Source organism: Gymnodraco acuticeps, unplaced genomic scaffold (assembly GCF_902827175.1).
Source record: "Gymnodraco acuticeps unplaced genomic scaffold, fGymAcu1.1, whole genome shotgun sequence".
Lineage (NCBI taxonomy): Eukaryota > Metazoa > Chordata > Actinopteri > Perciformes > Bathydraconidae > Gymnodraco > Gymnodraco acuticeps.
Window position 1 is genome coordinate 711,866 of NW_022989748.1, and position 24,511 is coordinate 736,376.

A 24,511-nucleotide genomic window follows, 5' to 3' on the forward strand; every position below is an offset into this window, starting at 1 on the left:
GGTATTTTCTATAAAGTCCATCCTATTGGCCAACTCTGATGGATTACTAAATCGAACTTGATTCTGATTGGCCTTATGAATCTGCTTGAGCTTTTTGATTGGACAAACTACGTTTGGGGGCGGTCTCTCCTATTGGTCCCTGTAGAGTCCGGCAAAGTGTCGAACTGGGGACTGAAGTGAAGGGGAAGTACTTTTTAAATTGTAAATATAGAAAATGATACTTTAACGTTGTGCAGCGGAGCAGAGGGAGAAGGTGAGTGAGGGGTCCGGAGAAGGGAAGACTTTCTGTTACTAACAGCTCCGCTTGCCTGCTTGAACAGATAACGTTACTTGCTAATCCGTGTTCAGTTGGAGGATGGATGCAGAATGAGGCGATTCTTCATTGGGATTAATGTCATCTAAACGCTGTTCCTACGAATAGAGGGAATATGTGCCGATAAATGAACTTCAACAGTCGGACAGTGTGATGAGCAGACAGTCTGTCCCTCGCTGTGGTTTCAATCGTTAGCTAGTGTTGCACTTGACTTCACTGTGCTTTATCTGCCACTAATTCGATATAAAAATGCAAAGAGGAGTCTCGGTTAATTTATTGTGGGTTGTAGGTAAATGGACAGGCAGTTTTAAATGGTTTAGGCATATTTCTGGTCTTTATTTTTACTGTAAATACCTCCGTCGATTTAACGTCTCTTACTATATGACATCACGGAAGCTGCCAGTGGTCAAGTTATGGAAATAGTACTTCCGGTAATGCTACAAAATAAAGGTCCTATTAATGTACAACGCAACATGTTGAAGGACATAACCTCATGTTATTTCATTTGTAATATGTTTTTTACAAAGCGCTCATAGTGAACTGTAAGATAAGTTATCTGTTTTTGCTTTTTAACAAACAAAACCGGGTCATTTCCGGTCTTTCTCTGTTTTGTGTGTTGTTATCTGGCTTGACAGACACGGGAGCGGTAGTGCGATGTCCCAGTGTTTTAAAAAAATATTTTCATTTATCAGCTACAATTCAGTTGACAAGTTGGTCTTTCACCAAAATAATAATACGAGTCATCCCTTTATCTGCTTTCTGTGCTCTTTGTTGTGGTTTACAGTAAACTGTTTACTATTACTAACCCTATTACTATAACCCAGCTGCAGTGTTGTTACTCATCAACTAATAATCTGAAGATTAATCGATAAGGAAAACATATATAATTCCCGCCATACAACAGTGTCAGTGTGTGGAAGGCAGTTGTGATTTCTCTCACCATTATTCAACTAAAATGCAAACGTATAAAAGTCCGAATGAGTTAGCCAGTGTATAAAACGACCATCAGTCCACCAGAGAAGGCTGACTTTTAAACTTGTGTGTGCATGTTTCTCAGTCTGCCATGCCAGCCCAGCCCCCTGAGAGGGAGCCGGAGGAGGAGATGGAGGCGGAAGGAGAGTCACAACTCCCTGAGGCCAACGGAGAGGTGGAGCACCCACGAGAGGACGGAAGAGAAGGTGGAGACGGAGAGGAGACCATGGAGGAGAGCGCAGAGGACAGGGACAGCGACTTGGAGGATAGTGAGGAAGAGGAGGAAGAGGAGAGTTCAGGTAAGATCCAGGTGCTCTGCTAAATTGCTCCATGAGTAAATGCACTGTTTCTCACTTGTCTTCCTCTGTGAAGAGATGGACGATGAAGACTGTGAGCGGAGGAGAGGAGAATGTCTAGATGAGATGATGGATCTGGAAAAGCAATTTCAGGAGCTAAAGGATAAGTAAGTAGTCCCTCTGGTGTGAAATAATCCGTCATATGAAGGATAGACAGAAGAAAAAAACGGCTCCTATGTGATGGCAGGTTGTTTCGAGAGCGGCAGAATCAGATTAAGGTGAAGCTGGACGAGGTGCTGACAGGAAAGGCTGGAGAATACCGAGAACCTCTGTTAGCTCTGCAGGAGAGCATGCAGATACGAACGCAAGTGGCCGGTACGTCAAACACACAAAGAAAACTCAATTATGATGAGCAGTGATTTCTCTCTCATGGTTTGCACTGCAAGCCGCTTGGACCAAGGAACCAATTGTTGATGTCTGTGTTATAATCGATAAATGGTAACTTTGTCAAAACAATTCTAAAAGTATCCTCTCTGTCTTTAACTGCAGGAGTGTACAGAGAGCTGTGTCTGCAGGTGATCAAACACAAGAACGAGTGTGAACTACAAGGAGCAAAGCAGCACCTGGAGGTAACACACACACACACACACACACACACACACAGATAATATACTACACACATACACTTTAGCCAATGTTATTGAACAAACTTGGTACGTATTTGTGTATGATTGTGTGCTACAGAGTGAGCGGTCGCTGCTGTTAGATGCCATGAAGTCTGAACTGCTGGAGAAGATCAGAAGACTGGAGGAGGACAGACAGAATACAGACCTCACCTCAGGTACAAATCAGTATCACTGCCGTCTGAGGACTGTTTGCTGATAGACCTCCCCTAGCTACATCTATATACCCACAATTACAACACAATCTATTTCGGCTTCAATACATCTAGTAAATGACTTGAATCATGCCCATAAAAAGATCATATTATGTATCTTCATTTGCATTCCATCAAGAAGTCATTACTTTTAGAACTTTAGAAAGATGGAAAAAATAAATCTGAATACATTATGCTAAGTCTGTGTACTAAATGATTGTTAATTCATTAATTGAAGTTTGTTCTCATGTATACAGCCCATTGTCACACATTTGCCTCAAGGGGCCTATTTCGTCTGAATAAATCAATCTAACAGTGAGATGAGTTTAGTAATGGACGTTGTATTTGTCTCATTCCAGAGTGGAGTGATGAGACGAGGGGCAAGAAGTGTAAAAGAAAGAACCTGCTGGGCCGGTCGGAGCGGAAAAAGAAAGTGGCTCTGGTTTCAGGTAAAACTTCTTCTTTCATATTTATATGACGGAGCCTTTTTGTAGTTTGTGATTTGAACACCTCTCTGTCTCACAGGGCCTTTCATCGTCTACATGTTGAGGGAAATCGACATCCTTGAAGACTGGAATGCTATCAAGAAGGTACAAAAAGAGAAGCTGCTCTTCCATTTCTCCGCGTTTGGCATTACACAAAATAACAATGATTTAAGACCTTAATGTCACAACACTGAGCCACACACAGCAGCTACATGTACTGTTTCTGTGTGCTTTTCAGGCAACGGCAGCACTGACACCACTAAAAATGAAATTAGAAAGTAAGTCTTCCTGACACTTCCTTGCAATTAAACATATTTAGCTTAACTGGTCAAAAATGATGCAACAGGACAACAATATTCACACTGTTTAGATTTCTTTCCTGTAAGCCTTTCTAATTTCTCTCTTACAGAGCGGTGATGAAGGAGGATCGAATTGAAGACCCGGGCAAAGAAACCAAACTACACACACACACACACACACACACACACACACACACACACACACACACACACACACACACACACACACACACACACACACACACACACACACACACACTCAGTGACTTCCACTAATTGTTACAGTTTTGTCTCATTAAGACCCAGAAGATTGTTGTGTTGTTTAATCTGCGTCCTTGAACCCACTGACCAACCACCGACTAATTGTTTTTATCTATTGCTATTTAAAATAAATTCTTAATGATATGAAAACCATGTATTTATAGAACGATTTATAATGGTGATTAAAGTTGTAATCTTTTGTGACATAAAGTTTTACGTGTTCATGTGATTGTTTTATGACTGCATGCACACACTATATATACTCTTAAGAAAAGGTATGACATTTTAGAATATAGCTTAATGCGGAGAATTAAGTGAGAAGGTGGATGTAATTGTGTCTGTACGCTAAATAAGAAGCATTGAATGTCAACAGATACACTTGTTCACCCCATAACCCGATCTCCAATACAACTAAACACTCCATTTATAGCACTTGGCAGAATAAAACAGCCAAGGAAGACAACACAGATGTATTAATTATATATACCTTATATTTTACAAAACACTAATGCTAGGCCAGTGGTTGTTGACAATAGTTTCTTGTGACCAATATTTTGTCAAGTACATTAACTTATGTTATCATTGTGTGATGCATTTCCATATATTTTGGCACAATACCCACTATAGATGTGTTATTAATAATATAAACTCTTGACTTCACTTTAATATAAAAGGTTTTGGTTTGTTTGCAATAGATTGTAATGCCAACAAAGTCAAATAACATGATAAATGTGGGGGAAACTTCTGAAGCAATTGGAGTCAGGACTCAAAGAGAGACACGATGGAGAGCTGGAGCTTTGATGGCAAACACTGACGGTTTATTTGAAGCTTCGGCCAGAGAATTCACAAGACATGTCACGGGCCACGGTCTGACCACACGGTAGAGATGCCACAATCAATTCTGAAGAACTCTTCTGTAGCTCCAGGTTTTAACTAGTTCAGAGTGTAATAATCAACATTCTTCAATAGATAGACTAAACAGCAGGTGCAACTGAATCACATTTGTTGTCGCTTATGGCTCGGGGTCATCTACACCCCGAGAAGGATGTGTTCCAGGTGTCCCACAACAATAACTATCTCTGACAGAGAGTTGCCCGGTCATAAACTGGCAACATCAACAAAATGCTAGGGCAGCCCCTCCTTATGGGAGATAGCGGCTGCTCAAGGTTGGTCATCTGGCGAAGGAGGTCATGCATGGCAAATTATTCCCCAACAATAAAAATAACATATTCATTTATTCAGCAAACTCATATAGCCATTATTTTCTATGATAAAGTACCGAAATTAAAAATAATTTGCTGTAGCACTCACCTGTATGAAGTCCTCCTCTGTGCCCCAGAGTTATCTGCTCTACTCCTTTATTCTCAGTAGGCCTACATTATACAACCAGTCCTCTGCACTTTTCAGATAAATAAAAAGGTTTAACGAGGTTCTGCAGATCCACCATGAATGCACCTGTTGGTGACGTACGGGACGGGTGTGTTTGATGTCGTTCACATAGCGTGCTCCGGGCGGTGCATAATTAGGACCGTTTCTTACACTGTTTTGCTTTATACTCTTCTCTTACTAACTTGTTTTCAGCCACAGCTCTGAAAACCGTGATAACAGCTGGGAGACATACTTTCAATCAAAAGAAACACGCCTCCAATTAAAGTCTACCGTTGCTCCATACCGGATGTGTAACGAGATAAATGTTAGCTAGCAACTTTAGCAACGGTTATCTGCTGCCCCTAGTGGCCAAACATGTTATTGGTTTAAACATGAACACTGACTAGCTAGGTCAAAACTAGAGATACAAAGCACTAGTTTGCCTTTTTTACTGACAGGAAAATGAGAATAGATAGGGAATAAGAATTACAAATGTATGGAACTTAAAATTAAATACAAATAAACCACATTAACTTGAGAATGTAAACCATAGCCTTACAAGGTGAAAAAAAACGCTGACTAGTTCTTCGTTTTTTGCTCTGAGCGGAACATTTGAAGTACCTCCAGGCCCGGTTCTACGGGGGTGCATAAGGGTGCATTGCACCCTCAATTGAGTCGTTATGCACCCTCATTTAAAAAATGAAAAGTGAAAAAAATGAAAAGTGGAAAAAAAAGAAAAGTGAAAAATATTACATATATAATAATAATAATAATAGTAGTAAGAATAATAAGAAGAAGAATTTAGTTGAAATAAAATAAATTGTAATTGTGGTTAAATAACATTGTCTGCTGCATTTATTTGGTCAATTTAAACGGTAAGTAACGTTATTATTATGTCAGGTGCGCGTGACCTGTGCCGCTGCGCGTTCGTCATCTGCAAGGTGCTTACAGCAGTCAGTGATGGACATCAGAAAATTGTTAAAACAACCAGCCCTTATCGCCAGCAGTAACACTGCATCTACTACAGGTAATAACAGTTCAGATCATGGGGATATTACGTTACCCGCGGCCACTGTCGTGGACAATAACGCCCGACTCGCCGGCTTTGCCCGCCTCGCCCACGGAGGCGGAGCAGCCGCAGCCGTCTTCGTTGCCCCAAACACCGCCACCCTTCAGTGGCCTGCAAGTGCCAGAGGACCTCGGCAAAACAGAGCCTGCCCAGGTATATTTAAAAAAGTACCCAACTCGCCTGTACAGTGGGGTAAGGCGCTCATTTTGCAGCTCATGGTTTCAAAACAGAGATTGGCTGGAATATTCATGTGAAAAAGATGCCATCTTCTGCTATGCATGTAGACATTTTGGTTCAAGTACGTCAGATGCCTTCACCACAACTGGCTACAACAACCTGCGCCATGCTCTTATAGGCTACGTGATAAGGGACTGGGAAGGCATGAATCAAGCAAAGACCACATAGATCTTCATTTTGCTCTCAAAGTGTACCAGATTGATGCTTTTAACTTCAATATTTAAAACAAAATCTTCCCGGGGGAGCATGCCCCCGGACCCCCCTAGAGGAGGTGAGGACCCTCCTAGAGGAGGTGAGGACCCCCCTAGAGGGTGTTAGGTCCACTCCCCACTTATAAAAATAGCACTTTACCACTGCACCCTCTCTAATCTCAGATGCACCCTGAGTCATTTTGTTCTGAACCGGGCCTGAGTACCTCCCACAATTATCGCAGTGGTATGGTTTCTCTCTTGTGTGCATTATCTTATGATGACACATCCTTTCTTGGCAAAGCTCTTCCAGCAGAGCTCAGAGTGATAGCGTTGTTGGCACACTCATAACATCTGTATAGTTTCTCTGCCTTAAGAAAACAGCGGGACTTCCCCTCTGCAAAGTGAACCTCAGCTCAGTTTTCCCCTGGTGTTACTCCGGTGACCTGACATCTGTTGGTGTACCAAGTGCTGAGACATACTCACACTGCTTGTATTGGTAGGGTTTCTCTCCTGTAATAAATATCTGGCATGATATCAGCTGTGACAGCTGGTTGAAGGTCATCCCACAGTAGCTGCAGTTATAGGGTTTCTCCACCCTGTGGACGCTGTTTCGTCCTCAAATAGTGTACTCCAATAAACCTTGGACCACTACCACATATGCACAAATAGTGAGAAAGTGAGGAAATGAAGACCAAATAAGACATGAAGACCTACCAGAGAATAGCAAGAGACATAAGTGTATTTCGACTGTGTTTATTTGACATGAACATTTGGAAGAAATGCTTTCTTTTCTTTTTTTTCCCCAGCAAACCACACACAGTAGTTTTTTTATTAGGCTCTGGTTCTACTTTCTTCTTCAGATTCAGAATTCAGTAGCTTTTTCTGTAAAATCTTAAACAATATTCTGTCTAAAACTACATTCTGGGGTCTGTGGAAGTTGACGCTAACTTTCAAAAAAACATTTAAAACTGAAACGTATTCCAAACCCATTCCTCTCATCTCCTCCTCAGCCCACTTCCCTCCTGAGTGCAGATCATGCAGAACAGTTCATGACTCCTCTATGCTCCCCGTGTCTCTTCACAGGAGCTTGCTGAGTTTCCGCGTTTGCCTCTCCCTGGCTTCGATGGCGTGTTTGGTGTCCATCAGCTCTTCCAGCTGCCGGCGGATGTGGACCATGTCGAGCTGCGTGGCCTCGCACTGCTCCCTCAGCGAGGCCGACTCCACCCTGAGCTGCGTGGCGGCCATGGAGAGCTGCTCGCTGCGTTCACGGCACTGCAGCTGCATCCTCTTAGCATCGCTCAGCAGGGACTCCACGCTCAGCGCCACAGATTCACACTGATTATCAGACATGTTCTGCACAGACAGAGGGAGGGAAGTCAGAGGTCAAAACTGTGATGTTGGCTTAGTGATGTTTGAAAAACGCTGAATTTAATTATGTTTTTTCCATTTTAAAGGCTCTTTATTATCGAACTTTGAGATTGAAAGACTCTTGTGTTTCTGTACCGTCTAGTTTGGCGGTAAAGTATCCTGCCAAAAAGAGCAGATCAAGTTAATCAAAAGTCCTGTACAGATCAACAGGTGGTATTCAGAACATTTGATTGGGAGAACGTGAAGTGGCTTTAAGAGGCTTATCAAGGCTCAATTTAGTCTTCAATGGCTACTGCTCGTCTATGACGCTCTTTTATTCCTATCAGACCATCAGACTCTAACCTCTTTTCTCTATATCTTTAGATATGTTTGAATACACACAGGTTATTTAATAGCCAAAAAGGTCTTACCATGGACTCCAAAGTCAACTTTATCACAAGCTTGGTGGGCTTCTGAGAGTCGAGGTAGTCCTCAGCGTTCTCCAGAGTTCTCTCTCTTCTTGGATGTCCTTTACAGATTCCCTGTATAAATATATGATAAAAAAAACGTTATTCCAGGTAGGGATTCTGCATTAGGTGTATGGTAAAAGTAGCTGTTGGAAATTAATTTACCAGTGCCGGTAAATCTTCCCTATATTCTTATTTATCCCACTCCGTCACCCTCTTTCACGTCCAGTCTCTCCTCTCTCTTGTACCTCAGAGCTCAGACGAGGTCAGGTAATCCCCACAGATTAGACAGTTAGGGACAGCGTTGGAGTTATGTTGTCATAGCAGGAGTAATCTGTCTATTTTGGTCTGTCAGGCAATGGCGTTTAACTCCTTGTTCAACATCGAAATCAGAAATTCAGTATTTTTTTGTGTTTTTTTCAATGTTTTTATTCAAATATATGTATAATATATAGTATTTATTTGATAGTATGGTAAAAAATAATTTAATTTAAACTTTTGCTCTAAATTGACTCCAGACTGGAGGTAGAGCAAATTGGAATCCAATGGAGTTACTTAACCAATTTAAGGATTTCATTAGTCACCCACTATCAATTCTGATGGACATATATGTATATATACTATTGTATGGAAAGATGATTTGGGAAAGGTGTTTTTCACACAGATAACCTCTCTCTTGTGAAGACCGAAAAACTACTATGGCCAGTACGGGTATCGAACCCGCGACCTTGGCGTTATTAGCACCACGCTTTAACCAACTGAACTAACCAGCCACGTTCTCCATGACGTAATTAGGTGATTGACTGCCTTCAAATTACAACACGTTATAGCTTTAATTAATGAGATTTCATGCTAACAATGAGACACAAGCTTAGGTTAAAGTTGGCAGTTTGAAATTGCTGTCATGTCTTAGAATAAAAAACATTATTTTTGTTTTATTTGTAAGTGAAAAAAGTTGTAAAGGACCACCATTCATTGCAATGCAGGAAAACACTTTCACATACATTATTACATGCCTTAATAGCCACCTTAATAAAATCATGACTTATCACATATACACCTTTTTCAAATATTAACAAAAAATACCTCACATTAAATGACTATACTTCATTTAACACACGATATTAGTAATGTATCTCCGCTATAGCTGAGTACTTATTATCAGCCAGCAGAGGGCGACACAGGTCGACATTTATATCTCCATCCCTCTAAAACACATCAGAAGAAAACCAGTTGAGTTATTGTATTTTAAGTCTTTGGTTTATTGGTTAAAAATGTAGCATGCCATGTGTCAATCAGTACAAAACAGCCTTTTTAGGTGCAATATCTCAAACACAGGACAGACGTTTGATGACCACCTGTGAGTGATCCTACACTGGATATTAGAGCAGATACGTAACACTGTGTAAACAACGTTGAAAGGATTTGTAACGTAATTGCGTGCCCATTTTCTCAAACTGTAGCAAGTGTTTCTTTAAGCCGTTCACAGTGAGACCAAACTATCCCAGATCTCATGACAAACATTTTAAGACAAAAGTAAGACATTTGGCCTCAATGCAAAATTCAATCATTCATAATAAATAAAGAGAAAACACAACCTACAGAATAAAAAAGTGTGTGCACATGACAGAAACTCACTATAAAAAAGGGTTAAGCAAGTGTTGTTAAAGGCACACTGAGTAGGAACACTAGCCCTCTGGCTGGATTTCAATGAGATGAGATCAACTTTATTGATCCCAAATTGGGAAATTGTTTTAGATTTGGGAATTGTTTCGCTGTGTGGGGACGTTTCTAGGCGTTGAACTCGAAAACTCTTCATCCAAGGCAACACTATGGAAATGTTGGACAGTGCCGAGTCAAGAAGGCTTGTTCCAAAAATTAGAGCTTTAAAGGCTATACAAAAGAAATTGGCTTTGTAGTTAAAAAATGTATAAAACAAGTTAAAATATGTCTTACAAATCTGTCACATCAAAAATGATAAAAATCAGAACACTGATTAAATGAGAGTTCTTGTTATGTAAACAAAATACAACAAACACACATTTCTGAGTGATCCAGTGAAAGACTACTGTATTGTATTAGCGATAGTGTTTAAATGTGGCAAACGGGTAAACATACATATCTTTGGACAATGTGGTCAGTCTGCCCATCCTCATTTCTATTGCACACACATTTAAATACACCCTAAAGCAAAATATACAAAATACTGTGGTCTATGTTGTCTCACAAATATATTCAGTGATATAACAATACAAAGTACATATATGTACCCCCTCCCACATTATCGTGTTCTGTATGTCATCATTGTGTGATCACTGTGGACTTGCAGGATTGTTAAAGAAAGGCTCCGTCTCGGCAGCTGTGACCCCCGCGTCTCCAAACAGCCCCCCCGCCGCCGCCCCCCCGTACCCTGGGAAGCCCGCTGCGATGATCTTGGACACGGAGCTCTGACGCCTCTGCAGGACCACCAGGACCCCAATGGTGATCCAGAAGAAGAAGTTCACCCACACCGCCGTCTGAGGGGGGGAGGGGGGAAGCTTTATTGTGACAGACACACACTGATTTCTAACATTAAGACAATTATTCTTTTGTTTAAAATGTTTTCTGAAATATTATATGCAATTAGGCTTTATCTTATGCTAACTTATGGTGAGTTTAGGAGGAATCTACTGACACAAAAAGACTAAGTTGGTCAAATAAACACCTATATTTGTACTTCGGTGGTTTTCTTTTCATTAATAAGAAAGAGGGCAAGTTGTGCATACTTATAGTGTCTTTCCAGAATGAACAGTAATGACATTATTTTGATCTACATTTCTGTAGCATCTATGTATTCATTCATACATTCATTCATTCATACATCTTGTAAATAAATCCTCTTGTCCCTGTACTACTAAGACAAGAGTTTGACCTTATTCGAATGAAAACTAACATTTCAATGATGCTAATATTTTGCTATACGGTTTATGAACACATAGAAAGTTTGAGGTCCCCAAATTGAGCTAAATGTTTTAGTCATTATGTGAGATTAATGATTACAAATGCTTTGATAAGTCTGTATGTTGACTGAGTTCTGTTGTTCCCCTTTGTGAATGTGTCCTATAAATGAAATATAAATCTGAAAGTAGTCCACTGACCTCGGCTTTGTACAGACTGTTGTAGAACCTTTCCCCTTTAAGCGGACTGACCCAATTTCTATCCTGGGCCTCTTCACATCTTGGGAAACAGAAGCCGATTGCATGTTAGAAAGTTACACATCATTAACCTCTCATTTCAGTCAGTGTTAACAGTTACAGAAGACATCTTCACTGGCAGACTTCCGTTAAAATCCTCATTACATTCTTTAATTCAAGAGTTCTAAAGTAATGTATCATCTGCTATTCATGTCAAGGTAAGGGGAAGTGTAGCTTCTATTGACAGAACAACTGAAAGTGTTATTAATGGTGATAAAGGAGCATTAAAACATGAAGTGAAGCTCACAGGGTTTCACATGTTTTAGGTTTCATTTCTGACTTGAATGTGAGAGGTTTGGTGTAGACATGCCTGTGCATGTGGCTGAATTCTGTGTGTGTGTGTGTGTGTGTGTGTGTGTGTGTGTGTGTGTGTGTGTGTGTGTGTGTCACCTGGTGATGTTGGGCACGTTCTGGAGGACAGAGTTGCAGAGCGAGTCACGTCCGATCTTCAGCATGCAGCCTGTGATGAGCAGGAAGAAGAGGAAGACGCCGTTCACAGCTATCGTCAGGTTCATCCACAGGCGATCCCTGCGAGATCAATTATTTTCCAAGAGAAGGAAAAGAGAGGAAAACAATGTTATCTCATCCTCTGAACAAATGAGGAGATGACGTCAAACTACAGCATGTGTGTGACTATTTGATAATTGCATGACCCGCTGTCCCTTTTGATCCGTTTTTGATTTAGTAATATGTTTTCCCTTCCTGCAGCTCTGCAGCATGGATTAGGTCTGTCAACTTTCAGAAAATTCTAATTACGCGATCTTCCTAACCCACCAAAATAAATGCAATAAGTCTTGGTTGAGTGCTGCTTCAGTCAATCATACCAACAAGAACGACACTCTGGAGTAAAGATTGAAAATGTATATGTTTTAACAAGCAATAATACGAAAAGTCCAGCTCTTTAGAGTTGATAGTTGAATAACTGAATTCAAGCTGTGTAAAACATCTCTTTTTATGGTAATTAATTTGAATGTTTTTGTTGTATCTTGTTTTGTTTTATTTCTATTTGTCTTCAACACACGATCTTTTCTTCTCATTTTGCTGTAACTCCACCCTATACAATGTTGTTGTTTGTTTTTAATCTGTAAAGCCCAGTGAGACAAACGTGTTTTGTGATATTGAGCTACACACACACACACACACACACACACACACACACACACACACACACACACACACACACACACACACACACACACACACACACACACACACACACACACACACACACACACACACACACACACACACACACACACACACACACACACACACACACACACACACACCACACACACACACACACACACACACACACACACACACACACACACACACACACACACACACACACACACACACCACACACACACACACACACACACACACACACACACACACACACACACACACACACACACACACACACACACACACACACACACACACACACACACACACACACACACACACACACACACACACACACACACACACACACACACACACACACACACACACACACACACACACACACACACACACACACACACACACACACACACACACACACACACACACACACACACACACACACACACACACCTCCTGATTTCCCCGTCGCTGCACAGAGAGTAGACCCAGTACAGAGACAGAGAGAAGCACGTCACCGCCACCAGGACTGATATGGCCGACACGAAGTAGCACAGAGAGGGGGCGCTGGAGGACTGCACCCCGATCAGGCTCGCTGTGGTGTTGTAGTTCACAAGTCCATACAGCATGCACTGACCTCCAAAATGACCCTGAGACAAGAGAAAGAATGACATTTTAGTTGTTTATTACTTAGTTGTATTCAATACTCTCAGTTTCGTCTCACATATCCACAGTAAACACATGTTCACTGCAGCATCTGACTCCCATAAAGGAGTAGAGAGAATAATTGGACACGAGAACCATCTGGTCACATGATGAGAACGGACACATGACTCTCTGATTACTCGCGAGCACACATATTTCACAGCTCAGACATATCCAAATCAGTGAAGACTAGAACGTTGTGTTTAAGGGGTTTTAACCTTCAAAATAAATGTTAGTTTTTCACAGAGCCTGAAGCATGTAGCGTACAATCAGTGCAGCTAATTGAATGTGCTTCTGTAGTTTCCCCCCTATACTGTGTATTGTGAAGTTTAAACCCAATTATAAAGGGTAACAGTGGTGGAAAGTAACTAAGTACATTTACTCAAGTACTTAACTTGAACTTTACCTGAGTACTTTCATCTTATACTACTTTATAGTATTCTAGTCTACTACATTCTGGAAGCACATTTTTTATTTTTCTACATTTATTGTAAAGATTGTTGTATTAGTTACTTTATAAAGTGAGATTTTGACACACAATACTAAGGAAAAACGTACAAAATAAGATTATTTGGAATAGATTTTAAAAGTAAACCATCCAACATTATATTTAAGTAGCAATTTTGCTCAAATGTTTTCTGGTCCAAAAATATTTCAGAGTTCCAGCTTTTTAAATGTGAAGATTTATTTTTTAAATATTACAATTTGGAATTTTTTTGTTTTTGCAATGAGTACATTTTCCCCAATCATACTTAAATACTTCGACTTAAACACCATTCTCGATGCAGTACTTTTACTTGAAATTGAGTATATGTACAGTGTGTTATTACTTTAGTACTTTTACTCAAGTAAAGAATCTGAATCCACCACTGAAGGTTAATACAAAGAGAAAGAGGTATGTCCGAGACCTACAACACCCACAGGTGCATCTCTTTTTTTAAGTGTTCGTAAAAAAGAGTTACAAAGACTAATATGTTTCTACAGTTAAACAGACAACGAATGAATGCAAAACGAATGAAAAAGTTGGAATAAACTGCAAATAAATGCCATAAATCCAGCCTGTGAAGTGATATTTCGGGATTTTCTTTGGTGAGCATGAACCTCTCAGGAATACACGCAGTGAAAAAGTGAGTGTACCCGGAAGAGGATGGAAATACATTTAGAATTAGGATAGTTTTATCATTTCTGCGTAAAATCACCTGGACTATGGTGATGGAGGCGGCGGTGACAATCCCACAGATGAAGCAGCTGGCGTAGATAGCCAGCTCCAGCAGCAGCAGCCCCGGTAACACCATCTTCCCCTGGCCAGCTCCTGTCTGACAACACGGGGCGTGAAGGCACGGGTGCTAGACAAGCGGCAAACTCTGGGGAAGAGCCGGGACGCCAATACGGAAGTGCCACACACTGCAGTTCATATATTGGCCGATAGGGACTGGCTGAGAAATCGGCAACTTTTGCAGCAACTGACCGCACATCTGGTAGTACAAGTAGACACATTTAATTTAATTTAGCATGGGCTCTTCGCGACTCTGGAGTCCTGTAGGAATCCGGAGGACAGTGAACAGGAGTGAGAGGGAGCACACTCCTAAAAAAATCTCCCCCCTTTTTTAAAATAAACCTCGTACTGTGTATGTCACTGTAATCTGAAATCAAACGCACTCAGTGGCTTTCTGAGTGTTAAATCCCATCTGTGCTTTTCTTCTTGTGTGAAGGCACACAAGGTGAGATACAGGACAGTTCCGGTATTGTTTTTCAAAATAAAAATGTTAAGAAGAATAGCACAGCTGCTAGCTAACTTGCAACCATAGCTTGCAACTAGCTTGTTCGTTGAAAATAATGAGAATTTATCGAAGAATGCAGAACAGTGCAATAGTACATGCATTTAAGGAAAAACAATTGCATTAAATTACAACGGAGAAACATGTATGTAAATACAAAATAAAACATATATTAATTATAATATTAATACGAACAGGATAACTCAAGGCAGTATAGAAATATGAATTGCTCTCTTGATATTCCCCTTTAGTCTTCCTTATATTTCTAAACCTTTACAACTTTACTCAAATATTTGTACTTATACAAGGTTTACAGGTTTACAAAAAAAAGGAAATACAAAACTCCATGCAGATCTTACTGAGCTAAATCTTGTCAAATGTTGCAAAAATAAACAAATTAATGATGTCAATAGAGCTATATGGCATTATTTGATGCCCAAAACTCACCTGTCTCCTCTCTATGCAATTCAACAAATGCCACGCTTTAAATTTGAAGGTGCGAGGGTTTGATTTCCCGGCGTTATTTCTGGGATTTATGTCTCAGACGTCCTCACTCTTGGTCCAGCAGCAGCAACAACCTTGCCCATGAGAAATACTTCTGGGTTTAGCTTCAATAAGCTTCCCTTCAGCGCCACCAGATAAAGAAATGCGTGGAAATCGTGTATTTGTCACACTGATGGGCAGAGGAACTTCAACACTAATGTCATACAGAGCAATTCTCTATGGATAACCCAGAAAGGTCCACTGAAAGCTGTGGGAAGGGATGCTGAACCTGCTTTTCATTCATGCAAATGCAAACATTTACACACATATTAAGTAATATTATAACTAGGCTGTCAGTCGATTAAAATATTTAATCGCGATTAATCGCATGATTGTCCATAGTTAATCGCGATTAATCGCAAATTAATCGCACATTTTTGATCTGTTCTAAATGTACCTTAGAGGAATATTTTTTTAAATTTTTTTTTATAAGTTTGTAATACTCTTATCAACATATGAGTGGACAAATATGCTTTATGCTAATGTTTATTATCATTTCAACAATGTCAAATATCCTCATGAATATTAAACACAACAACCTCTGAACATTACAAATATTCGTGTGTGTGTGTGTGTGTGTGTGTGTGTGGTGTGTGTGTGTGTGTGTGGTGTGTGTGTGTGTGTGTGTGTGTGTGTGTGTGTGTGTGTGTGTGTGTGTGTGTGTGTGTGTGTGTGTGTGTGTGTGTGTGTGTGTGTGTGATGGATCGTTGGAGCTATGTGCAACTCAAGGCATATGCTCGAACGGGAGCTGCCTGGACGCTGCAATCATGTTGCGCGCACTATCCGTGCTGAGTGTGCTGACTTTTCGTACAATGTCCCACTGTCTGACTTCCTGCATAAAGTCAAGTGCTAGGCGCAGTTGTGGCGAAATGTCGCTCCTCTGTTTTCATTTAAACAGCTCCATATCCGTTAGCGCAGCTAGCTAGCACCAGATGCTAACAACAACAATGCACGTAAGGTCTCTCTCTCGATCGCTCGGGCCACACAGACCCAGCCAGTCTGTGCCTGCCGGTGAGCGTGGAAGTGTGGTCTGCCACAAGCGGGCGGCAGGAGCGGGGCTGTCAGCATCAGCTTGTAGATGGTATTTTAAACTCGATGCGCTCTGAAACTACGGGGCGGCCGAGGAAAAAAAATACACATGCGTTAATCGCGTTAAAATAATTAGTGGCGTTAATTTTTTTTGCGTTAACGCGTTATTAACGCGTTAACTTGACAGCCCTAATTATAACACATTAAGAGACACTACTGCAATATTGTAATGCTCATCATAAGGTTGGATTCATGTATGATAATAAAGTCGTTTTTGTGTTACTACTACACTATCAGGTGGCAAGACTTTTAGTCAAATGTTGAGCTACTAGCAGGCATGTCATTGTGTGTGTATAGGTGTCTGTGTGTGTATCGGGTCTGTGTATAGGTGTGTGTGTGTGTGTGTGTGTGTGTGTGTGTGTGTGTGTGTGTGTGTGTGATGCCTAATCAGACCTTGTGACTCATGTCATATGATATGACCATGCTATTCTGATATATGTAACACCATTTTCAAGACCGTTAAGAAGTCACTTTAAAAAATAACATTACCTGGCACCGACACCAAAAGTATAACCCATTGATTGTGTCACACATTTTTCAAAGAAATATGTATAGGCCTATGCTTAGATTGCACCAATGAAACAGCACTACACTGTATGTATCTATGTGTCCATGTAATTTTACTTTAGTCTTGTCGTCTTGTCATGCGATGAACAAAGTTTCTGCAAGTTGAATACTGATGGAGTTCCCCTATTAAGGGCTGATAGGCTGTACACAGTCTGCAGTTAGGCTTTGAGTTAATATCGTGTGCCAGTTCTGCCACAAAAGGCTCTTTTACTTGTTTTATGATGTGAAGCGTTTTTTGAAAACTGAATAGCTTTCTTGTTGCGGTGCAAAAAAGCAAATTTGAATGTAATTTAAAGCATCAGTAACAGCCTTAAAATGGAATTGGTTTCAAAAAGCTGTTGCGGAAATAGATACCAGCTAATAAAAAGCACATTTCTTTGAACAGCTGAAATGTGACCTGTATGATTTTTAAAGTGGAAAAAAAGGGAAAAAATAGTTTAACAGGGAACATTTGCATTTATGTGTGTCTATTATGAACAAAGATATGTTTACATTTAGGGTAGACAGGAAAAGCAAAATTGGGCATTTTTATTTTCATCTCTTGAAGCTGATGTATTATCAAAGATAATTGGTGATTAATTTAAAAGCTGATGATTAAATGATAAATCTTTTTTGAAAGACTTTTCATCCAGCTTGTGTGTCAGAAAACAGCAGCTGTTTTCTACAAGATTTCAGTGGTTTGGATGCGTTGCCAGCATACCAGAGAAAGTGTGTGTGTGTGTGTGTGTGTGTGTGTGTGTGTGTGTGTAGGGTTGAGCCTCTTACAAAGCTAACATCCAATGAGAATGCGTGTGTTTTAGTGTGTTGTTAGATTAAAGGCTTAAAGTGTGATGGTATTAGTGTTGGCTAGCAGGACTGTGTGTGTGTGTGTAAGTGTGTGTGTGTGTAATGTGGATCCAGTCATCACAACACTATAGCCTGGTATCACTTTAATTCACTGATAAGTTTAAACACCAACAATCACGTCAATTCAAGTCTGAATGAGGCACAGATCTAAACAATAGAATATGTACAATATAAAAGAGAGACCAATAAAACCGATGACGGAAACAGAAGAGATCACAATACAAAATGTGATGTAGGAAACATGCACTGAAACACGTCACAAATAGCAGTCAGTCAGTCAACACGTTTCCTCTCCATAAAAGAGTCATGATATACATATCATACTATAATAGTAAAAGTTTCTGTAATACCTTTGGGAAACATATGTCCATATATAATAACTGTGCAATAAGAATCACATAAGGAAATACAAAGTGAATATTTAAACATTAAGATAACATCAAGTTAACAACAAAACATTAATTTAACTATTTTAAATTCAATATATTGGCCTTATTTTTGCAGAATTTTAATTACATTTAGATTACATTGTGCCATCATGTACAAAAGCTATATAATTATTCCATACTGAACAAAGAGATGGAAATACAAGCACAACTGACTGAAACCATTGCCCTGATAGGTCGCTAAAAGTTGAACATCTTACAATTCCCCAAACATTTGTAATATATTATGCAACATTAATTAAGATTGGTCCCCATCTTTTCTTTTACATTTGAATAAATGCAAATATAAAAGCCTTGTGTTGTTGAAACAAAAGGGGAAAGCATTCTCAGACATGGGAAAATTAAACCAAAATGTAAACTCACAAATTAAATACAAGTGTAATTCTGATACTCCAGAGAAGCCCACACACAAGGCAACAATAACTGTTCATTTTGAAGCAAAAAACAAACATTTAATGTCCTGTCTACACCCCTGAGGGAGAGCAGCATCCAAATGATTTGGGAGTGAGAAACTGCTAATCACTACAACACATTACTACTTTTTTTTTTATCAGGAAAATGTTTAACAGGAATGTAGATTTTTGAGACTGCTCTCTTTGAAATAGAAAGTAATGATGAGGAGAATGGGGCCCCTAATCTGAGAGAAAATGTGCTTAGGTTGTGGTCTCTTTGTCTTGCAACAAGTACTTGTGCAGTTTGGTAAACATTGGTCAGCAGTACATTTGATTACTGAGGGATGCATTGAATGGTCTTGTAAAACGCAATCATCTGCAAGAGACTGCGAAGGAATGCATACTATATATTCAAGAGAATTAATGATGTATCACATGGTAACACAGCAAGTAAACATATCTCCATAATTCCCTTGTGATTAAATCAGTGTGTTCCAGTTCTGTGGCCGCAGAAACTCTTATTTTCTTGACAGTTCTTTCAAACCCGTTTAGCAGCACTGGGAATTCACGAGTCAGCTGACTGGTGAGGAATGTTTGGAAATGGTTCTGTCCCGTTGTAATTCAATGGTACGGTCACGTTCCTCCGTAAGTGCGGTCACAAGACTCTTATCACAGTGTTCACCCAGTGTGTGTCCGTGTTTTTGAGCATGTATGTCTCTGTACATGCACATTAAATACTTTTATTTTTTCAAAATGAATGGAATTGTAGAATTGATTACCAGTTCTCACAGTATGGGATTGAGAATGCTTTAATAAAATGCTCCTCTTGTAGTGAGTTTGTGTTGTATGCATGCGTTTGTATACATGTACCAGATGACAGTGGTTTGATCCTCAGCCGATGGGACAGCCAGGCAGTCTGAAGGCGTCTGGTACGGGACTGTCCATCTTACAGATGATTTTATAAATGCCTTTCTTCCAGCAGGGGTCGCTGTCTCTGCCGGTCCAGATGGCTGAGTAAAACTCCCTCAGAGCCACCTCGGATATCTCGATAAACCTCTCTGGGACCTGCACAAAAAATGTGAATGTCAAAAGACAAAATACTTCAAGGTCCACTGATTTAGGACTTTAGAAATCTCAACAGGAATGAGAAACAATTCACATAAAAAAAAAAAAAACCAGAGAGTTAAATGTTGGAAATGTTGCCCCTTGTCAGCTCTGGTATTATACAGACAGCAGTTGAAACCATAAATGTAATCAATCATTGCAATATTAAACATGATCATATTTTTATTCATACAGTATTCTAGCATTTTTTATTTTGCATTTGTCCTATTTTGAATTAGATTGAATTAGACCCTAATAGAAAGCAGATAATACATATGCATTTATTTTTGCCTGATTGTATCTCTCTGGATACCTTATTAATACCTCCCCAGTAAGAGTTTGGTGACCTTACATAACAGGATTTGCAACATTTCATATTGTAGCAACAACAACAAAAACACATGTGCAGAATAACACTAATGAAAAGCTTAATACCTAGGCCCTGGAACTGTTAAGTGGAGCGTGGGCATCATTAGGGTTATTAATTACACCTGTGCTCATCCTGCTCTATGAGAGACATGTCTGCAGCAAAGCTCCCTGTTTTAACCTGAGCCTAATCAGCAGTTAACTCAAAACACTAGTTAGTTACAAGAATAACATTTATTCACCAAGGTGATATTGTACAGTAAGTAGTTGCAAATGACTCAGCAAGACATAATGGTTAGCTCAGTTGGTTAGAGCGTGGTGCTAATAACGCCAAAGGTACTTTTGAGAAAGATATGTAATCATTGCCATTGAGCAACATCTCAGTTTACACTGGAAATGCCAAGGAATTGAAATGAAATTGGAGTATAAAAAGGTTGTGCATGTATGTTGGAAATATATCCTCACAAGTCAAATGAACACAAACAATGATATCAGCTAATGAACAACTTCCCATTAAATATAAACAATTATGAAAGTATACAATAGCTCTGGACAGACCAAGGCTATGCCATTATAGACATTGTAGCAGATACAGTTTTATAAATACATCCTGTTTGTATATATGTCTCTACATAAACATACAGTACAGTACCTTGTGGTTTTCTTGCATTTACAAAGGGATGCTCAAACATACCGCCATTAAAGAAACCTAGAAGCGTATCAGACTCAATCGATCAAATAACAGCATCACTTACAGCTACACCGATTATAAAGCAGCCACCCAATCACACACTCTGCTTACCTGGTAGACATTGCTTTTGTTGTAGTGCATGTTCAGTATGCGGTAAAGCTCCGTATCACGGCCCACTCGCAGCTGACCCTCTCTGCTCACACGAGGCGCACCATCCCTAATTACACACACAGACAAACATACTCATTTACATCACCATGAAATCCATCTGGACACTTTTTTGTAGTCTTTATACATTTATTTTGACCAAAAACCCTCTCCTGAATCCTTTCTATGGTTCCATTAAGTACAATTATGCATTCCTAACAGTCCTGTACAATGCATTCACTGTGGTAAATGTTGACCACTTGAACAAATAAATGGACATCACAGACACAATTATATTGTAAAACACTGTTGCATAAAACAGGAAAATGTCAAGCCTGATACAAAACAATTTAGTCATTGTGCTCCTCTCTGTACAATTACCAAATATGCAGCATATACACAGCATGTAAAGCATGAATCAACAAAGATAAAGAAATTCCATGACAAACTGCCAGCTCTATGAAACCAAGGGAAACAATGGAAGTTTGCAGCAAACGGGTTTAACTTTAACCGGTGCCAACTGAAACCCACCGGGTGAGAGCCTCGCGGACAGCCTGCCGTGCAAAGCGCTCCATCTGGATGTAGAAGAACTCTCTGAAGTTACTGAACCATTTGATCATCTGCGAGGTCACACAGCGGTTAAACTGCACAGTGGACAGGAAACAGCAGGACAGGAAGTGAGCAGGGTGGACAGCAAGCGAGGAGAGCCCATTAAATCATTTAATTCAGCGTTGGTAATTCTAGAAAACTTGACTTCAAAGAGAGTTTGAGCCAGTAGCTAATGTTTTCATCTGTCATAGTGGAGAGTGGTAATATTTACACATAATCACATTACAATGAATGAGAACAATACTTCTGTCTTTGGTTGTTAATACAACTTTTTGTTGTTATTGAATTGTTATTGTGATTGAATTTGTTTGTGAACACACAAATTGCCATTTTATTTAATCTGATGCGTGGCAGATTAGCTCAGTTGGTTAGAGCGTGGTGCTAATAACGCAAAGTTTGCAGGTTCGATACCCATACTGGCCAAGTTGCTTTTAGGGGAGTAATGAGTGTTAGCAACTCAAAGATAAATAATAACACAAATACTCTATAGCCTCATCCCAATACCCCTCCTCGACTCCTCTGTGTGCATTTCAGCTATTGGGATGTCCTTCAAAATGGCGTGTCTTGATCGACTTCCAGGTCAAGTCCCGGAGGAGGGGAAGAGAGGAGTCGAGGAGGGGTATTGGGATGAGGCTTATCATGTGTCAGTTTACGGCAGCTTCGCGCGCTTCAACGGAGACGCTTCCCATTCACTTTGAATTGGGTGACGTCACGCTTTGCCGAACTGAATTGTGGTTCCGTCGCATCGCTTTGCCTCCGTTGCTCGCTTCGAAAGTTGAGAAAAGTTCAACTTTTCAAGCGTCGACGGAAGCGCCAGCCAATCAAATCATATGCCAGTACAAGCTCTAGCCAATCAAACCGCATGCTTGTGTGTCCGGGGCGGGAGATTAATGTGATTGGTTGCCGTGTGGACGTTCCGTCGCGTAGAAGCTTGCCGGTGGGCATGTCTGGTGTGCGACCAACAACCAATCACATTAATCTCCCGCCCCGGACACAAAGTGACATTCAAAGTGAATGGGATGCGTCTCCATTGAGGCACGCGACGGAACCGTGTCGACGTACCGTTAATCACTCCCAGTAATTTGCCAAACTGCAATAAAGTGCAATAAAATAAGTCAAACCACTCAACAGTACTGGAAATGTAAACAGTCAAATATCTCCTTAAGTGTATTTAATCTAAAATGACAACATTTTAGTGTACATTTCCACAAGATAGTCGCTTAGGTAACATAGGATAAGATTTAGATTATTATTATTTTATTTTTTAAATCTCAATAATGGACCAAATCTTGATCTTGACTAATGTAAGAATCATTTTGAAATGTCATTTTACTTTAAATTACTGCATTTATTTATTAAAAACATATTTTATTTTTTCAGAAATATTTAGTTTTGCAACTTCTTTGTGAAGGCCAATTATCAGTATCAGTCTGAATCGTATGTAGCATGGTTGAAGAACAGTGTGGTAATGACCTTAAAGTTGAATGTTTCATCTTGCCTGAGGATTGAGGCATAGCGCCATCTCCTGGAATCTCAAGTTTGTTTAGTGTCTGTGGTTCAATGTCACAAGAGTTTATGGATAATCATGCTGTCTCATTCATTTGGGTTTTAATGTACGTGTAGATAATAACCCTGACACACACACACACACACACACACACACACACACACACACACACACACACACACACACACACACACACACACACACACACACACACACACACACACACACACACACACACACACACACACACACACACACACACACACACACACACACACACACACACACACACACACACACACGCGCACACACACCTTGACATCAGGGAAGTAGGTCTTGAGTGTGTTGGAGCTGGGGTAGCGGGCGTAGAAGAACATGAGCTTGGCTTTCTTCAAGTGGCAAGGAGACAATCCCTCCTGGGTGTAAACATGAGGCCAGTTAAGGAGACACACACAAACACACACACACACACACACAAACTAACACACTCATAAAGAAACACATTTCCCTCCCCCATTCTTCCCCCACTGCGGACAAAAGGATATTCCTCCAGCAGTCAGGTAGAGCTCTCCTCCGTCCATCCCTCCTCCTCTCATCCCCCCGTCACCCCTCATCCCCCTCTCTCTGCCCCCATGCGCGTGGCGCGCGAGGGAGGGGTCCAGGTGACCGAGCAAGGGGAGCGGTGGGAAAGAGGGGTGAGACGAGGGGTGAGCCGAGAACTCCAAGAAAGGGTCGGAGTTCAAGTAGTCCTTGCGGGACGGGGGCAGGTGGGGGAGCTGATGGTGGTGGAGGGAGCGAGAGAAGAGCTGCTGCATGGAGTAGTGGAGAAGGGGGAGAGGGAGGGGGGGAGGAGGAGGTGGAGGGGGAGGCGCAGGGAAGGAAGAAGAGGAAGAAGAAGAGGAACAGGAGGTAGGGTGGAAGGAGGTGGAGAGGTCTTTGGGTTGTGAAGATGGAGGCAGGAGGGGAGGGTGAGAAAGAGGAGGAGGGCGAGAGAGAGAAGGGTGATGAAGGCTGAGGTTCGGGTGGTGAGTAGAGAGAGGAGGCCCGAGGAGGGGGTGGGCTTTTCGTATGTCAGGTGACCTCTGAAGAGCCAATGGCATCGATAGATCTGAGGGTTCAGAGCGGTGAGGCGGAGCACCACTGCTCCTGTTTTG

The 24,511-nt window shown here is 40.7% G+C and overlaps 3 protein-coding genes and 1 non-coding gene across 7 annotated transcripts in view; 1 reads left to right on the top strand and 3 right to left on the bottom strand.

Annotated features, from left to right (window-relative positions):
• The first annotated feature begins 124 nt into the window (after positions 1 to 124).
• On the top strand, positions 125 to 3,725 carry brms1 (BRMS1 transcriptional repressor and anoikis regulator). Of its 2 annotated transcripts, XM_034240415.1 has the most exons (10): positions 125 to 253; positions 1,371 to 1,584; positions 1,658 to 1,748; positions 1,829 to 1,956; positions 2,131 to 2,210; positions 2,326 to 2,422; positions 2,818 to 2,907; positions 2,984 to 3,048; positions 3,182 to 3,221; positions 3,353 to 3,725. In XM_034240415.1, the coding sequence occupies exons 2-10, from the start codon at positions 1,377 to 1,379 to the stop codon at positions 3,358 to 3,360; spliced, it is 807 nt and encodes a 268-aa protein (XP_034096306.1). In that variant the 5' UTR covers positions 125 to 253; positions 1,371 to 1,376; the 3' UTR covers positions 3,361 to 3,725. The 2 variants fall into 2 exon arrangements, with proteins under 2 accessions (XP_034096306.1, XP_034096347.1); XM_034240456.1 differs by lacking the exon at positions 3,182 to 3,221.
• Positions 3,726 to 8,881: 5,156 nt separating this feature from the next.
• trnai-aau lies at positions 8,882 to 8,955 on the bottom strand. Its single transcript has one exon. It is a non-coding gene; the product is annotated as a tRNA-Ile (tRNA).
• A 465-nt stretch (positions 8,956 to 9,420) lies between these two features.
• Positions 9,421 to 14,922, bottom strand: tmem179ba (transmembrane protein 179Ba). The gene is made up of 5 exons (XM_034224644.1): positions 14,472 to 14,922; positions 13,021 to 13,217; positions 11,806 to 11,943; positions 11,320 to 11,398; positions 9,421 to 10,698 (listed from the first exon to the last, which is right to left on the bottom strand). Exons 1-5 carry the CDS (start codon positions 14,565 to 14,567, stop codon positions 10,495 to 10,497), a joined length of 714 nt encoding a protein of 237 aa, XP_034080535.1. The 5' UTR covers positions 14,568 to 14,922; the 3' UTR covers positions 9,421 to 10,494.
• A 3,241-nt stretch (positions 14,923 to 18,163) lies between these two features.
• Positions 18,164 to 24,511, bottom strand: part of prox3 (prospero homeobox 3) — a 12,206-nt gene continuing 5,858 nt past the window's right edge. For 2 of the 3 annotated variants that reach the window (XM_034237657.1, XM_034237746.1), the window contains 5 exons: positions 23,903 to 24,511; positions 23,672 to 23,785; positions 21,773 to 21,885; positions 21,206 to 21,311; positions 18,164 to 19,998 (listed from right to left, as the gene is read on the bottom strand). The exon at positions 23,903 to 24,511 is cut by the window's right edge and continues 1,175 nt beyond it. In XM_034237657.1, coding sequence (XP_034093548.1) covers positions 19,825 to 19,998; positions 21,206 to 21,311; positions 21,773 to 21,885; positions 23,672 to 23,785; positions 23,903 to 24,511 — 1,116 coding nt within the window. In that variant the 3' untranslated portion in view covers positions 18,164 to 19,824. The remainder of the gene's footprint in view (positions 19,999 to 21,205; positions 21,312 to 21,772; positions 21,886 to 23,671; positions 23,786 to 23,902) is intronic. The other variant, XM_034237828.1, reaches the window with a different exon arrangement.